This window comes from Geotrypetes seraphini, chromosome 8, assembly GCF_902459505.1.
Source record: "Geotrypetes seraphini chromosome 8, aGeoSer1.1, whole genome shotgun sequence".
Classification (NCBI taxonomy): domain Eukaryota; kingdom Metazoa; phylum Chordata; class Amphibia; order Gymnophiona; family Dermophiidae; genus Geotrypetes; species Geotrypetes seraphini.
Window position 1 is genome coordinate 11669543 of NC_047091.1, and position 18382 is coordinate 11687924.

Here is an 18382-nt window from a genome sequence, read left to right on the forward strand (position 1 = left end):
GATCATTGATTGAAGCATGTCAACGAAAGTGTAGAATTTTCAAGTGTGGAACTCCGATTCATCATAAAGTTCCTATTCTTGCAGAAAAACACTCCAAATGAAATGTACTGATGCAAACACTGAGTGACAAATGCCCATCATGCTCCACAGTAAAGAAATGGTGTGCAAATAAGCTTGGAGATTTCAAGACTGAAAACACAGCAAAGTCTGGGAGGCGTCAACTTCTGAAATTGTTGACCATGTCCATGATCTGATTTTGGCAAGTATCAGCTAAATCTATTGTCTACTCTAGACTCTACAGATATCCAGGGAAAATGTTGAGTGTATAATCCACGAGCAACTGGGTACACAGAAGCTGTCAGTCAAGTGGATACCCAAATGTTTGAATGCTGACATCACATGGATATTTCCAAGATGATTTTGTTTCATTTTCAGCGAGCTGAAGCCATCCTTTTGGAATGACTAGTTATTGTTGATGAAACATGGTCCTGAGACAAGAGTCCATGCAATGGCGGCACTCAGGTTCTCCAAGGGAGGGGGATTGTCAGGACCTGATGTGCTGCTTTGGGAACAAAGGGAGGGAAGGAAGCAGGAGGTTGTCAGGACCGGCTCTGTTGTTTGGGTAAGGGAGGGAGGGAGCTGGGGGAAGAGAAAGTGACAAAGAAAGAAGGAAAGAAGATGCTGGACCTACAAATGGGGGTAGGGGGATGGAAGAATGAGGTGGTAAGCTGGCAGGCAGGTAGGGACAGGGCAGGCAGGGAAGTCTTTCTGTTCCCTGCTCAGCTTTAGAAAATGCACATCTCTTAATACCTTTACATTTTTATTTCCTCTTTTTATTTTTTTAATTCTTTATTTAAGTTTTAACTACAATTCACAAGAGTAATCTTGTTCCATGCAATACAGAGAAAGAAACAAATTTCACCAAAACAATATATCAAATTTGAGTAAAACATTTTATCCCTTCCTTAGACCACAATAAAAATAATATTGGAGACATAAATTAAAGAATTAATTTCAAAGGAAAAGGCTTAGTGAGGCACGGCTACCTTCTAATTATATTCCATTCTACATCAGTCCTTGGTAATCTTTTTAACTCTTAGGAACTCCTTTAAATGGTCTGAAGAAAAAAAAAACATATTTGGTTCCCAAGTACCTTACCAAATATTTACAGGGATAAGCTAATAGGAACGTAGCACCCAATTTAAGAGTTTCTTGACGTAAGGAAAGAAAATCTTTCCTTCACTCTTGAGTCACTTTGGAAACATCTGGATAAATCCAGATAGGTTGTGCTCCAAATAATTTTTGAGAATTTTTAAAATATAATCTTAAGATCATATTTAAATCTTGCTCAAAAACAAAAGATATTAGAAGCGTAGTTCTCTCAGTATCTGGATTCAAAGTTTGTTCTAAAAGAGCAGTAACATTAGCAAAGTCAATCTGTTCCTCTTGTCCATTATTTTTCTCCATATTCTTTTGAGGAATCTTTTTATTTGGCAAATAGTAAATCTTATTTAAAGGAGGAATATTGTCAGAAGAAATTCCCAAGTTCTCAATCAAATATCTTTTGAAGAAATCAATAGGCGGAATTCCAGGTGAAGTTGGGAAATTCAAAATATGAAGATTCAATCTCCTATTATAATTTTCAAATTGCTCTAATTTTCTGTGTATAGAGGAATTATCTTTAATTATTGCTGTTTTAAACATTTGAAGCTGCTGTATATCTTCCTGTATCTGTTTGTTTTGGCTTGAGAAATCCAGTTTAACTGAGTCAATGGTTTTAGTTAAAGTATCAATCTTAAAGTTAATGTTTGTCACCTCCTCATTATTTTTAACCATAGAAGCCTCCATACGCTGTAGAAGCAACCAAATATCTCCCAAGGAAGCCTCCGTTGGTGTTGGTGTAGATGTTAGTTCCTTCAGCTTTCCTGCGCTTGCTGGTTCAGGTTCAGCACCCTCACCGGACAGCCCCATAGGTTCCCTTCCGGGGTCATGGTTCTCCCGCAGCTGAACCCCGGCAGTAGCTGGACACACGGGGGTAGATGGATCTGGAGGGGATAAAGATATTTCAATCCCCGAAAGGGGGAAAAGCTCTCCACCGCCTTCCCCCAAAGCCGGGTCACTTCCTCCGGGAACTCAGGTTGCTGTCGTCTGAGCCGCAAAGAAGCGGTCAACGGTTTGCTGAATGGTTTGCTGGATGGGTGTCGAAGAAAGGGCCGGCGAGGGAACGGCCCTTATCACCCCTTTCTTCTTCGGCGGCATCTGAACGTCAGGAAAAGATTTTCAGGTAAAAGAAAAGGCGCCTGCAATCATTCCAGATTCTTCCTGCTCCGCTTCGCTGTGACTCTCACACCGCCGCCATCTTGTCACACCCCTGTCTCCGCGAGATTGTCCTCTATTTCCTCTTTTTTAATTTTTTTAAAGCAATTCACATGTCCAGCACAAGGCCTCTTGCCTCAGCTGTACATTTGTTGTAAATTTAAATTAGTGATTATTTATTGTAATTTCAGCAAGAGGGCCCCCTTCCCCGGTACCTCTCTACAGGACACCCCCCCTAACCCCTCCCCCGGTACCTTTCTGCAATCCTGGCAGTCCAGCGCTGCATCGGCAGCCTCCCCTGGTGGATGGCTGCCCGAGTCCCCATCTGTCGTGGCAGTGAGAGGCAGGCGCAAGCCCTGAGCGAGCCTGCCTGGTCCCGCGCCACCGCCCGAATGGTGCCATCGGCTTGGTCCAGCACTGCATCGGCAGGCTCTCCCATCTGCCGCGGAAGTGAAAGGCAGGCACAAGCCACAAGCGCACCTGCCTGGTTCTGCACCGCCACTTGAATGGTACAGTCAGCTCCCATGAATCAAGAATAAACGGCATCATTTAGGTGGCGGCGCAGGACCAGGCAGGCGCGCTTGGGGCTCGTGCCTGCCTTTCACTGCCGCGGCAGATGGGGACTCGGGCAGCCATCCAGCAGGGGAGCCTGCGGATGCAGTGCTGGACTGCCAGGATTACATAAAGGTATCGGGGGGAGGAGAGGGGCACGTGATATTCAATGCATAAGACGCACCCTTATTTCCACCCACTTTTTTGGGGAAAAAAGTGCATCTTATGGAGAGGAAAATAAGGTATTTTTACATTGACTCTCAAATAACCAGAAACTATAGTTATCTGACATCCACCAATCCTCAAGGGTTCCGGATAACTGAGATTCTACTATAGCAGGTACAAGAAAAAAAAACAACATTCAGCTAAAAGCAACTCTTGATGGTTATGTACACTCTATTTTGGAGGAAGCAGAGTCTTCAATTGTAAAAACTATGCATTTTGAGAGCATGTCAGTGGGTTGTCAAGTTTAGGGGCCTTTTAACAGTGCTCCAATATTGAGCTATAGAAAATCCACAGGGGGGAGGGGGGAAGCTTTGGTCTAGATAAAAATCACCCTTGCCCACAATTTACTTTTATTAAGGAATGAATGAATGAAAAACTCTCCTGTCCCTCCCTGAAAAAGACAAGATAGAAAGAGCTTTTGAGTAATACTTTAATTTCTTTATAAAGCTATTGCTTTCTTTTCTTTTCATAGACGTAGTATCCAGGGAGTAGAAATTCCCCCAGAGCCACCAAGGCGATCCAAGCGTACTGTCTCCATGCGGAAGAGAGGCAGTCACGAAGCATTGACTGCTTTGAGGTCTAGAATCATAGAAAAATGACGGCAGAAAAGGGCCAAAGCCCACCAAGTCTGCCCACTCAAGTGACCCTTCTCATTGATTTTGCTCACCACCCCCTGCCCTTACCTCATTAGAGATCCCACATGAATATCCCATTTATTTTTGAAATCTGCCACGCTGTTGGCCTCAATCACCTGCCGTGAGAGTTCATTCCAATGATCGACCACCCTCTCAGTGAAGAAATACTTTCTGGAGTCACCATGAAATTTCCCTCCCCTGATTTTCAGCGGATGCCCTCTGGTGGATGAAGGTCCTAGAAGACGGAAGATATCCTCTTCCACCTCGATACGACCCGTGATATATTTAAATGTCTCAATCATGTCCCCTCTCTCTCTTCGTTCTTCAAGTGAGTACAGCTGCAATTTATTCAGCCTTACTTCATACGGAAGATCCTTGAGCCCCGAGACCATCCTGGTGGCCATCCGTTGAACTGACTCAATTCTCAGCACATCTTTCCGGTAATGTGGTCTCCAGAATTGAACACAATATTCCAAATGAGGTCTCACCATGGACCTGTACAGTGGCATTATGACCTCTGGCATCCTGCTGATAAAACCTCTACAGATACAACCCATCATTTGCCTTGCCTTGGAGGAAGCCTTTTCCACTTGATTGGCAATTTTCATGTCATCACTAATGATTACTCCTAAATCCCGTTCTTCCATGGTCCTAACTAAGGTCTCACCATTTAACGTGTAAGTCCTGCACAGATTTCTTTTACCCAGGTGCATCACTTTGCATTTTTTAGCATTGAAGTTGAGCTGCCAAGTCGATGACCATTGTTCTAATAGTAGTAGGTCCTGCGTCATACTGTCAGGCATAGTGCTTTTACCTATTATGTTGCACAGTTTGGCGTCGTCGGAAAACAATGATATTTTTCCTCTGAGCCCTTGGGTCATATCACTTATGAATATGTTGAATAGGATTGGACCCAAGACCGAGCCCTGCGGTACTCCACTGGTCACATCCGATGTCAGTCTCCAATCTTCAAAGCCTCTCTTTGGAATGATAAGTATACAGACTATCTTCCACAGCCCGAGTCTTGCTCTGGGATGGGCTCTATAGCCACAATATTTAACAATCTGTGGACTGTGGCCTGCATCCGAGTCGCCTTCTCGGGGTAGCCCACTGTGGAGTCCAGGATATATTTGGTCAGAGGACAGAGAAACTCTAGTTTGCAGCCGTCTTGGAGGAAATCCAAGAAGCAATAGTTGGAGGTAATGGCCTGCCATTTGGCCAAAAAGGCCAACTGCCACCCCCCCCCCCCATATGTTGGGGGGCGGGAGGCACCGGCCTGGCATCAGAATTATTTCTTCGCAGATGCCCATGAACAGACGACACTGAGGACCTCCAAACCATGATCTGGCAGATGGGGAGGGCCACTGACCAGCTGGGGGTCCCAAATATATAGTAGACAAGAATGCCTGAAGGGATGAAAATTAGAGCACCCTGAACCCCTGGAGTGGCAGGACTTATTTATAGGCAAAGACTTAGGTCTGCGATCCTGCACACTGGCCGAACAAAGGTTGAGCCCTAAAGGCAACTGGCTCAAGGTCACCATAGAGGATGAATCACCGGACCACTGACTGATCTAAAACATTCTATGTGCTGAGATGGAATAGGCAACAGCTTAGAGAAAACCTTCAACATTTCATACAGGGTATCAGCCATATAGTCTACACCCGAGACAAGGAAATCCAGGTCTCAAAACACAACAGTGCCAGGATCAGGGCGAAGCTTGGAATGGTATGCCCTGGTTGACACAGAGTCAAACAGGCGCTTAAGGATGAAATCCACATGCTGGTCCTCGACATCCTTCGGGACCACCCCCTGCGCCCCGTCCACTGGGGAGGAGTCACTGGGGAGAGAAGTGCGTTTGGCGATGTGCGCCACCAAGGAATCCACCTTCGTAGAAGCAAAAAACGCTCGCACTCGGTCTCAGATTATATTCATTTGATCACTGACTTTATGGCCTTTCAAAAAAAGTTTGAAAGCTCACTTTATCCAACTGGCATTTTCAGATTTGGGTATTTTATAGTTTTGTTATTAATTATTTATTTATTTATAGATGTTTTTATGTTGTATGGTGATATTTTATTTTGATTTGTTTAAAGTCTATCTAGTTTTATTATGCATGTAATGGTGTTATCCATATAGACGTTTGATATGCAGGCTACAAATGTTTTAAATAAATAAATAAAATAAACTCGGAAAAGACAGAGTTAAAAGGCTTAAAAAGTTGCTCCAGAAAGTTTTAATTTGGGGCAAGGTACAATGGAATGCCTGTTTCAAATATAATCAAAGTGTTATGTTATCTATTTTAAGCTACTGTGAGCTACTAATCAAAAAGCATTAGATATAGCCTTTCGGAATTACTGTATTTTTCGCTCCATTAGACGCACTTCCCCCCCCCCCAAAGTGGGTAGAAATAAGGGTGTGTCTAATGGAGCAAATAACCAAAGCGCCCCCCCCCCCCAAAGCTGCCACCCTCCCTTTCTTGCCGGCCCTCTTCTTCCTCCTCCCCTCCCCCTGCGCATTTTTTTAGCTTTTGGCACCTCACTCGCCGAGAGCAGCGCACAAGGGTGCGCCACTATGCCACGAGAGGGATGAGGAGGCATCCGCCGCATCTGCCATTCTCTGCGGAAGCAGCGGGGACCAGGTAGCCAGCAATCCTTATGCGCCGCTCTCTGCAAGTGAGGTGCCAGAAGTTAAAAAAAAAAAAAAGATACGTGCGGGGGAGGGAGGAGGAGGAGGAGGAGGAGGAGGAAGAAGAGGGCCGGCGTGGGAAGGGAGAAGGAAGAGAGCCGGGGCCTGCCTGCTTACTACCGCCTGCCTGGGGAGTGAGGAGGGAGAGGCCGGGGCCTGCCTGCTGACTGCCTGGGAGGGAGAGGCTGGGGCCTGCCTGGAGGGAGGTCGGGGCTTTCCTGGGGCCTGCCTGGGTGGAGGGGGGAGAAGAGGCCTGCCTGCCATCCACTAGGTCTGCCTGCCCTGTGCCCTGTCCCAGCCTACCACTAGACCACCAGAGGGGGGACAGGGTACAGAGCCTGGCAGGGAGAATTTGGTTCAGAATGGGGTTTTTCTTGTTTTCCTGCTTTAAATGCAGGGTGCATCTTATGGTCAAGTGCGTCTAATGGAGCTAAAAAATATGGTACTAGATTCTAATTCTTTCAGCTCAATAACAGAAAATAAAGCACAAAATATTAAAGTGCTAATTCATGGAAACAACAAAAACAAGGTAAAACAACCCCACGTCAGACAAACCAAAGAAAACAAGTGGGGAATGGGATTGTACACGTCAGCCTTTGAAATAAGGTTTATTGAATATAATCATAAATAAAAATTAATATATGTATAAATTCAACGGTCTTGAGGTTAAATGCAGAAACTAGAGTAAAAATCAAATCACTAAACACTTTATACTCACTTCTCCCATGGCCCGTCCTTCCAGAGCAAGTGCTTGAAAGTCATGATTCAGTTCATCCATAGAACGCACCTATTCAGAGAGAAGACAACAATTAATGCCTTGGGTGTTACTTTCCAAACAACAACAAAAGGAAGGCTTAAGCAATCACTTTTTAATAATCTACAGAACATAAGAATTACCATACTGGGACAGATCTAAGGTCCATCAAGCCCAGAATCCTGTTTCCAACAGTGGCCAACCCAGATCCTAAGTAAGTACCTACCTTTTGCTATTCTTTTATCTACTCTTTGGCACACACTGTATTGATTTCACCTCAGTTTAGTCACAAGGGAAATTGTTCCTTCATTGTAATTAATACCATCAGATCAGTACCTAAGTAGTGAAACAGATTTTATGCTGTTTATGCTATGAATAAACAGTGGATTTTCCCAAGCCATCTCAATAATGGCCTATGGACTTCTTTTTTAGGAAAAGTATCAATCTTTTTTAAACCCTGCTAAGCTAACTTATTTAATCGCATTCTCCAGCAACAAATACCAGAATTAAATTACATGTGTGAAGAAATACTTTCTCCGGTTTGTTTTAAATCTACTACTTAGTATCTTCATCGCACGCCTCCTAATCCTAGTATTTCTGAAAAGAGAAAACAAGCGATTTATATTTACCTTTTCCACTCCCCTCAGTATTTTATAGACCTCTATATCATATCACCCTGAGCCGTCTCTTCTCCAAGCTGAAGAGCCCTAGCCGCTTTAGCCTTTCCTCATAGGGAAGTCATCCCATCCCTTTTATCATTTTTCATCACCCTTCCCTTTTCTAATTCCATTATATCTTTTAGATACAACCAGAATTGCACATAGTATTCAAGGTGTGGCTGTACCATACAGTGATATAAGAGCATTAACATTTTCATCCATTCCTTTCCTGACAATTCCTAACTTTCTATTTGCTTTCTTAGCCACCGCCGCACGTTGAGCTGAGGGTTCAACGTATCCTCAATGATACTTATCTTTTCCTGGGCAGTGACTCCTAACATGGAACCCTGCATCATGTAACTATAAATTTGGGTTCCTCTCTCTCACATGCATCACTTTGCACTTGCTCACATTAAGGGCTCCTTTTACAAAGGTGCACTAGCATTTTTAGCGCACGCACCAGATTAGCGCACGCTAGCTGAAAGGAGGCGTAGCGACTAGCGCGTGCTATTCCACGTGTTAAGGCCCTAACGCACCTTTGTAAAAGGAGCCCTAAATGTCATCTAGCTTTCTGATGCCCAGCTGCCCAGTCTCACAAGGTCCTCTTGCAACTTTTCACAATCCTCTTGCGATTTAGCAACTCTGAACTCTGTCATCAACAAATTTAATTATCTCACTAGTTATTCCATTTCTAGATCACTGATAAATATGTTAAAAAGCACTGGTCCCAGCACAGACACCTGTGGAATCTCACTATTTAAGCAACCAATACAAACAGAGATTCAGAATCATCCACAAACCAATACAACCTCTCTGATGACATTCAAAAAGTATGAATACCCCCAATCATTCAAGTCCCGACTCTTTTAGGGATGAGAATAGTTAAAAGAAGAAAATGGTTAAAGATAGAAGAGAAGCAATATTTAAAGGAAGAAAAAGCCTCAGATCCCCGTCTGCTGCCAGAATGAATCTTGCACGCAGACTAGAAAGGGAACCAACTTTGTCACTCCCTCCTTAATTATACTGAATGCATACCATCAAATGCTTAATCTGTTTAAACTGTTCATAATCTTGTTACTGATCTTGAAAAAACTGCTATGTGAGCACGGAGAGAGGTGCCGATAAGCCAACCTTGGGTCCAAATCTCTGATGCAGCATAGAGTGAAACGCTGGCTTGCCATTGTCAGAGGACCATCAAAACACAGCATATTGAAAGGCAGAGGCCCCAAAATCGAAATTGAATAACTTTTCTTTATAAAGAAACAAATTACAGGAAGCTTCAGACATTACCCTGTTAACCCAAATTTTGTAATATTGTATCTTTGCTTTTAAAATGTACTACGCATAGAAGTATTATAAGCGATATTATCAAATTTTAAATAAACCTGAAAAACAAAAAATATTCGAAGACGATAAATGAAATTACTAAGGAAACAAAATAAAGAAAGAAAATAAAGAGGAAATAAGTACGGGAACATAAGAACCTAAGAAATGCCTTCACCGGATCAGACCCTAGGTCCATCTTGTCCGGCGACCCGCACACGCGGAGGCCAAGCTAGGTGTTCCCTAATGGACACCTTGTTCACCCTTATCCCTCAATGTGATTTGCAAGAAGGTGTGCATCCAACTTGCCCTTGAATCCCAGAATGGTGGTCTCCGTCACAACTTCCTCCGGGAGAGCATTCCAAGCGTCCACCACTTGCTGTGTGAAGCAGAACTTCCGGACATTAGTCCATGACCTCTTGTTCGAGTCACTTTTGACAATGTGAATAACGAAGTTTCTTGCTCTATTTTGTCGAAACCTTTTAGTATTTTAAAAGTCTCTATCATATCCCCTCGCAGCCTTCTCTTCTGGAGGGTGAACAATCCCAGTTTTTCGAGGCGTTCTTTATAGCTCAAATTCTCCATTCCTTTTATTAGTTTCGTGGCTCGTCTCTGCACCCTCTCCAGCAGGGTTATATCCTTCTTTAGGTAGGGAGACCAGTGTTGGACACAATATTCCAAGTGTAGTCTAACCATTGCTCTATAAAGCGGCATTATGACGTCCGCCGATCTACTCGTGATGCCCTTCTTTATCATGCCCAACATCCTGTTTGCTTTCTTTGCCGCCACTGCGCATTGAGCCGACAGCTTCAGGGTCCTGTCTATCAGCACCCCCAGGTCCCTTTCTTGTTCGCTCTTGCCCAATCTTACACCTAACATTTTATATTCTTGTTCTTTGTTTTGCCTGCCCAGGTGAATCACTTTGCATTTTTCTATATTAAATTTCATCTGCCACTTTTCCGCCCATTTCCCCAGTTGGTTCAAATCTCTTTGAAGTGCATCTCTGTCCATTTGCGACCCAACTGCCCGACATAGTTTTGTGTCATCTGCAAACTTGATTATGTTACTTGTTGTTTCCTCTTCTAGGTCATTTATGAAGATATTGAATAAGATGGGCCCAAGAACCGAGCCCTGGGGCACGCCGCTCGTCACCTTCTCCCAGTCCGAGAACTTCCCATTTATGCCCACCCTCTGCAATCTGTTCTCCAGCCATTTGCCTATCCATCTTAGTATATCCCCTTCTATTCTTGAAGAAAAATTGCGCATTTGGAGACATTCCAGAAACACAACTTCTTAAGCTCTGCAGAAGACTAAGAACTGATGGTCTCATTAGCCAACATCAGACAGGAAAGCAAAACAACCCCCCCCCCCCAAAAAAAATCTATTAGTAAAAAAATAGGATATTTTCAATAAGATTAGAAATAAAAAGGTCCGACATGGGAAATTTGCACCTATTTTGCATAACGTTTTTTGCATTGGAACAGAATATTCCTTGAGCCCAGGTCCCAGTCTTCCAAGGGCAAGTTTCAGAACAGTGTGGCTGAATGAAGAAACAGAAACTTGATGGCAGATAAAGGCCAAATGGACCATCCAGTCTGCCCATCTGCAGCATCCACTATCTCCTCTCCCTAAGAGATCCCACATGCCTAATCCATGCTTTCTTGAATTCAGTCTTGTCTCTATCAAGACAAGACAATTTCTCCTTCCCTAACATCAGCCACACTACTCTGAACCAATAGTAAGTAACATTGTAAATGATGGCAGATAAAGACCTGAACAGTCCATCTTATACCCATTAAAAATACATGATTAACTTGTCTTCTTTGACATTTCTGGGCCATAAACTGTAAAGTCTGGTATCGTCCTAGGTTCCAAATGCTGAAGTTGCCGTCCAAGCTCACTCCAGCCTATCCAACCATTCCACTGTTTGCAGGATACATAGTAACATAGTAACATAGTAGATGACGGCAGATAAAGACCCGAATGGTCCATCCAGTCTGCCCAACCTGATTCAATTTAAAATTTTTTTTTTTTTTTTTTTTTCTTCTTAGCTATTTCTGGGCGAGAAAGTCTGGCCAGTAACATCCTCATGTTCCATATTAGTGGAGTTCACATTGATGCCCACCCCAGCTCATCCTACAATGAACCACCATATATGGAACACAGACCGTGCAGGTCTGTTCAATACCGGCCTTAGTTCTTTAATTTGCATCCTTCATTTTCTAATTAGAGATCTTCTATTTTTATCCCACGCTTTTTTTGAATTCCATCACCGTTTTCCTCTCTACCACTTCCCTCAGGAGGGCATTCCAGGCATCTACCACCCTCTCTCCGTGAAGAAGAATTTCCTAACATTACTCCTAAGTCTTCCTCCCTGTAACTTCAAATTATGCCCTCTAGTTTTACCATTTTTTCTTCTCTGGAAAAGATTTGGTTCTATATTAATGCCTTTCAAGTATTTAAACATCTGTATCATATCTCCCCTGTCCTTCCTCTCCTCCAAAGCATGATATGTATCCAAGCAGATTTACTGGGTGGGGGCAGACAAGCCCCCCTCTCCCAAAGGACCATGTCACAATCTGCATGGGCCCTGGATAGCAAGACCAGCCTGTAATGATTCACAAAGGAATGATAAAAATGCACTGACTCTTGCCAATAACGTCCTGAGAAACTGTGCAGGCCTCCACCCAGGAAGCCACCTGAGCCCGAGTCAAGTAAGCCTTCAATTCTGGGGGGTACCTATTTATATAGATAAAAGTGGACACTATAGTCATCTTGACCCAACTCATAAGAGGCCTTGGAGTTTCCTGACCTTTCCAAGGCATAGGACAGAGGTGGGCAGAGTCAAAATTTAGTCATCTCCTTCAAAAATTACAACAATCTTAACACCTTAGGAAGAACCATGTGAATAGACACAGAGCCCTCTGAAACAGAGGTATAGCCTCTCTGCAAGACAAAGCCTGCAACAACTCAAAGACTCGCCAAGCTGAAGCAATTGCAACTAGGAAAAACTGTTTTGAGAGAAAATATTTAATGGTAGATCTCAGCAGCTCATATGGAGCCCTAGAAAGCATCAACAGAACCAAGGACAGGTTCCACAATGGCAACGAAAGGTGAACCTGAGAATGCCTGAGAGTCCACAAAGTAATCCACTCGGGGCTAGTTAAATTTAAGTTAGTAAACTATCTCCAGCACTCAGCAGTCCGAGCTGACCTGCTCCCAATAGGCCATTAACCTCCCTCCTATCTGTGGAGACAAGACTAATGACCTGGTGTCATTGAGACTTTTTGGAGGCTGCAGGAGTGGACGATCTGAAAGACTGAGTTACGCCTTGAATTTCTGTACCTCTGCCGAGAACGCCGATATGTTCTCTAGGCAACAGTTCCTCCAGAGTACTGACAAAAGTGCCTTGAATCATGAAAATTATCCCAACTAGACCCTCTAGGGGCACAAGGTCTGCTGTCTGGAAGTCTTAGATCAATAGTCTTCTACACTGGTCATAAAGTTGTCCAGTCCTTAACGGAAGAACATCTGTCTGTCCCTTAAAGGGGAGTCTGCTTAGAGTGGCTTTCAAAGCCAAATCTGCCACTCTTTGCCTGATCTAAAGCATTCTGCGGGCGGAGACAGAGTAAACAGACATCTTGCTCAAGATTCTGATAATGTCATATAGGGCATCCACTATATAATCAATCCCCGAGATTACCAGCTGGGGGTGGATGTAATCCATGACAGGAATCTGATGGACTCTCTTGACATGTGCAAGCCACAAAAGAGACCACTAATGCGGTTTTAACTCCCAAGGCTAAGGCTTCAAATTGCCGCTTAAGGACTACATTCACCCTTTGTCCTATGCATCCTTTAACATTACTCCTCCTTCACTAGGGAGGGAAGTATGCTTGGTAACCTGCACTATGAGCGAATCCACCTTTGTCTGGACAAATAACTGCTGAAATTCAGGGGCCATAGGGTAAAGCTTTGTCATAGTCTTAGCAACCCATAGGGAGCCCTCCAGGTTCTCTCAATGCTCCATAATTAGGGAGCATTAGGGGAAAAAAGGAGTATGAACCTGGGAAGCATTCATAATAGACAACCGTGTAGCAGACGCCTTTGGAGAATGCTAAATCCATGATTAATGAGCCGCATTTTGCTAAGACATTGAACTGCTCTGCGTTCTCCTTCCCCGACCCTGATGAAATAATGAAACGCGTCGGTGGGGATTGAGCCAGACCCAGTTTCTTTTATAAAAAAAAGCTAAGTAATTGCTACTTCTGCTACTATCGCAATTATACTATAAAAAATTAAGCATAAGCACTTTATAATTTATTGAATAATATATAAAAGAAAACAAAGAAAAAAAGAAAAAATTACACACTAATTGGTTCCTATGAGGACAGCTACCATACGCTAAAACTGTGTGGCAAACTGAGGAACTTGTGTGTAGTTTCTTTAGAGCTTTCTATTTAAACTTATTACTTTGGTGGCTAGTTTAAGTCTAACACATTTGTAACAAAATAGACAAAACTTTACAGGGATAGCTTCATTATTACGGGAACCACAGACAGCTAAATTGAAAATTTTTATTGCATCCATTTTTTCGGCCCACTTTGAGGCTTTTTATGTATGCCAGTTTCAAAAAATGAAAATTTGCATTAGTTCCATTGAATAGATCTTAAAAAGTTGTATAATATTATCAAGTTTCATTTCTTTTGCTTATATAACCAAGGCAATATTTTGACTCAAAGTTACAAAAATTTTGCAGGGGTACTATACATGGTTGTGGTACGAAATCAAAGAGCTATATCTCTACAAATATTCCCCTGGTGAATCTTAAACTTTTCCAGAGTTTGGTTGGGTCATGTAAGATTTAGCACACAAAGTTTCATCAAAATCCGTGATGGCGAGATGGGGAGCCCTATACCACTTGACATGGAGAAAAGACTTTATCCAGAAGCTCTGGAAGGGATTTTTTCCTGAACAAAGAAACCATCTGCGATCCCTCAACCATGAAGATACCAGAAGATGCTATGCCCAAGGTTCCCGCCCCTCGCTCACATATCCCGTAGCATATAAAGCATAGACGCTCCTCCCACCACAAATCTGGCATGATACAGGGGTATCACAGCCTGAGGAGTCAATTCCAGCTGATTTTTAGCAAAATCAAAGAGTTTTGAGGCAGATGGAGGCTTTTAAACAACAATTGGGAAATCCAAGATGGCTAACAAAGCAGCGTGGTCACATCAAACACAGCCCGGGAAACCTAATCAAAAGGTCAAATAATTCTGGGAAGGATTTTTTGGAGGTAGGGAACCCTATATCCAAGCCTCAGAAATGTTTTAAACATACAATTTCAGACACCCCCCCCTCATCTTCCCACAGACTACAAAAGCCTTACTCAGTCTATCTGTGCTTGTGCTAGCCTGTTTCAGTTGTCAGAGGAGATAGAATTTGGAGAAGAAACTGACTCAGTTAGCCAAATCAAGTCCACGTTCTACGATCTTCAGACTGCCAGCTGGATCAAAGTCAGACTGAGATCTCAATTCCCACAGATCCACGTGACAAAAGGGAGGAAAATGCAGCCAGGACCCGCCAAAGCCTGACCGGAATGCCACAGGGAACAATCAGCCTGCACTCAAGCACCTGAGAAATCAGGTTGCAAGCCAGCTTCCAGGGAAACAGACCCCAAGCACTACAAGTGCTACTGTAGGCTGGCCACAAAAGGTAACCTGAGGATTTCCTTGCCATCTGCATGCTTCCCCCCTCTCCCTGTGTCTACTTCCTCTCCCAGGCAGAGCTGTGGCAGGGCCACTGGGAACCTCATGGAGCACTGCAAAGCCTCTGGATTCAAATAAAAACCACAAAAGAATAAAAGGATCAGAGCAGATCAGAACACCTTCTCAACTTCCTTGCAAAAGGAAAAATTGTCTCTTTCTCTAATGGCTGTAGTGCCCCTTCAGAGTTGAAAGAATGTAAAGTTCATCCTTCTGCAACACAACTCTCAATTTGGTGAATATTACCTATAGTCAGGATTCCCAGACACACTGCACCAGAAAACACAATTACAACTTGCTTTAAAATAAATGCAGAAGATAAGCAAAATTATGAGAAAATATTCTTAGAATGAAAGACACAGTCTAAGCCATTAAGAACACCAAAACAAATTTAACGTGCATAAAAACAGTTAAATTGAAAGTCAAACATAACAGTAAAATACTTAAAAACCCTGGATAACAGAAACCAGGAAACTTACTTCTTATCTTAATAAGATACTTAAAAACCCTGGATCATAGAAACCAGGAAACTTCTTACCATAATAATAAACCTAAAAAAGATGAACCAATATGTTTTTGTTTTGAAAAGTATAATGATACTATTAAAATAAACCAAACTCAAATAAGAGCATAACAATGAAGATAAAAGGCTTTTATAACTTGTTGGAAATTGGCATTCTTTTTGCATACAATAATAAATGCTAATACATATCACAATTGTATGTACAGTTGCAAATAAAATGTGACCCACTGATCAAAAAGGTGCCAAGATGGGTTTGTAACTTATTTATACCAAAAACCAGAGGCATATCAACTGTATAATGCTGCAAAACTTCAGCCTGAATTATTAATTTTGCCTGAATAATTAATTCAGGTATGAATTAATTACATCTTAAAAAATGAAAATCATTTATCAATTCAAAAAAGGTAATTAACCCCAGAAATTATACACTACACTTTAGGCACCTGCAGCTTTACATTGTAGAAAATGGAAAAACATGAAAGTTATGAAAAAATTGCATAGTTCCATTTTACTGATCCTAAAGTACACTAAACTTTCAAAGATGACAGTTGCCCCTCCAAATGTTTTTAAAACCTACTTTTGGTAAATTTTCACTCAGTGGTTCACAAACCTTCATTAAATAAGCTTGATGCTGTAGCAGTATAAACTCTGGCGAGAACCAGGGCTGTGGAGTCGGAGTCGGAGGAAATTTCGGGTACCTGGAGTCGGAGTCAGAAGTACAAAAAACTGAGGAGTCGGAACATTGATCTACCGACTCCATTTTTGAACTTGGCATACCAATCACGAGCGATTCTTTCAGCTATAGCACCCACTATATACACAGCACAAATGTTGCGAGCAGCTTCTGCGGCCTTAGAACCTTGATTAAAAGCAAAAAGAAGTTGGTGTCAAAAATGCTCATTTCTCTCAACTTGACATTCCATTTTAACGATCTGAAAATTAACCAGTGCTGTGGAGTCTGAGTCGAGGAGTCGGAGGAAATTTTGGGTACCTGGAGTCGGAGTCTGAAGTACAAAAAACTGAGGAGTCGGAGTCGGAACATTGATCTACCGACTCCATTTATGAACTTGGCATACCAATCACGAGCGATTCTTTCAGCTATAGCACCCACTATATACACAGCACAAATGTTGCGAGCAGCTTCTGCGGCCTTAGAACCTTGATTAAAAGCAAAAAGAAGTTGGTGTCAAAAATGCTCATTTCTCTCAACTTGACATTCCATTTTAACGATCTGAAAATTAACCAGTGCTGTGGAGTCTGAGTCGAGGAGTCGGAGGAAATTTTGGGTACCTGGAGTCGGAGTCTGAAGTACAAAAAACTGAGGAGTCGGAGTCAGAACATTTATCTACCGACTCCACAGCCCTGGCGAGAACACCCCCCTGCTGACTGTGCCCCCTCCTTTAGCACCCTGCTGAGATAAAATGGCACCAGCGACAAGCGTGCAAATGAAGGCGGCTGACGCAGTAGCCTGCTCCAAGATAGCCACTGCTCCCACTGTTTCCTGTGCACCGTCGTTAATCAAAGGCCCCACTGCCGCATCTCGTGCTACAGAAAGTGAACAAAGACTCGCCCCCAGCATCAGATGTGCTGGAACAGACAATCTCGGCTCTTTCCTACATGCATCCAGTGCGCATTCACTGCAATTCCCGGAAAAAAAAACCCAAACGTTGTGCTCCACAGCAGGAACATCTAAACAATTTCCATGGGCGCTGCCATAGCCACTCAATGTGCCCCAGCCCGCACTCTCAAATTCACCTTCAGAGCTGCACTGAGGTCAGAGAAAACAAACAGCCAGACTTATCCCTAATGGCTTCCCTTGTTTATTGGCTCTGTGTGGGTACCTCTGGCAGTAAACCCCCATAAGAACATAATAGCCTTACTAGGTTAGACTAATGGTCCATCAAGCCCAGTAGCCCGTTCTCACAGTGGCAAATCCAGGAAACTAGTACCTGGCCAAAACCCAATGTGTAGCAATATTCCATGCTACCTATACAGTGGCTTCCCCCATGTCTTTCTCAATAACAGACTAAGGAATTTTCCTCCAGGAACTTGTCCAAATCTTTTTTAAAACCAGCTATGTTATCTGCTCTTACCACATCCTCTGGCAATGTTGTTCCAGAGCTTAACTATTCTCCGAGTGAAAAAAAAATTTCCTCCTATTGGTTTTAAAAGTATTTCCCTGTAACTTCATCGACTGTCCCTTAGTCTTTGTAATTTTTGACAGAACAAAAAAAAAAAAAAAAAAAAAAAAATCGATCCACTTGTATCCATTCTACTCCACTCAGGATTTTGTAGACTTCAATCATATCTCCCCTCAGCCGTCTCTTTTCCAAGCTGAAGAGCACTAATCATTTTAGTCTTTCCTCATATGAGAGGAGTTCCATCCCCTTTACCATCTTGGTAACTCTTCTTTGAACCTTTTCTAGCGCCACTATATCTTTCTTGAGATAATGAGACCAGAATTGAATGCAATACTCCAAATGAGGCATTATGACATTCTTAGTTTTGTTAACCATCCCTTTTTTTTATAATTCCCAGCATCCTGTTTGCTTTTTTGGCCGCCACCACACATTGGGCAGAAGGTTTCATTGTATTGTCTACAATGATACCCAGATCCTTTTCTTGGGCGCTAATCCCCAAGGTGGACTGTAGCATCCGGTAACTGTGATTCAGATTATTCTTCCCAACGTGCATCACTTTGCATTTGTCCACATTAAATTTCATCTGCCACTTGGACGCCCAGTCTTCCAATTTCCTAAGGTCCGCCTGCAATTTTTCCCAATCCAAATGCGTTTTAACAACTTTGAACAGTTTTAGTGTCATCTGCAAATTTAATCACCTCACTCGTCGTTCCAATTTCCAGATCATTTATAAATAAGTTAAATAGCACCTGTCCCAGTACAGACCCCTGCAGCACTTCACTGTTTACTCTCCTCTAT

At 42.8% G+C, this 18382-nt stretch overlaps 1 protein-coding gene across 16 annotated transcripts in view; it reads right to left on the reverse strand.

Annotated features, from left to right (window-relative positions):
* Positions 1–18382, reverse strand: part of PUM1 (pumilio RNA binding family member 1) — a 235689-nt gene that overhangs the window by 172244 nt on the left and 45063 nt on the right. For all 16 annotated transcript variants that reach the window (XM_033955218.1, XM_033955226.1, XM_033955225.1 and 13 more), the window contains one exon: positions 7135–7203. In XM_033955218.1, coding sequence (XP_033811109.1) covers positions 7135–7203 — 69 coding nt within the window. The remainder of the gene's footprint in view (positions 1–7134; positions 7204–18382) is intronic.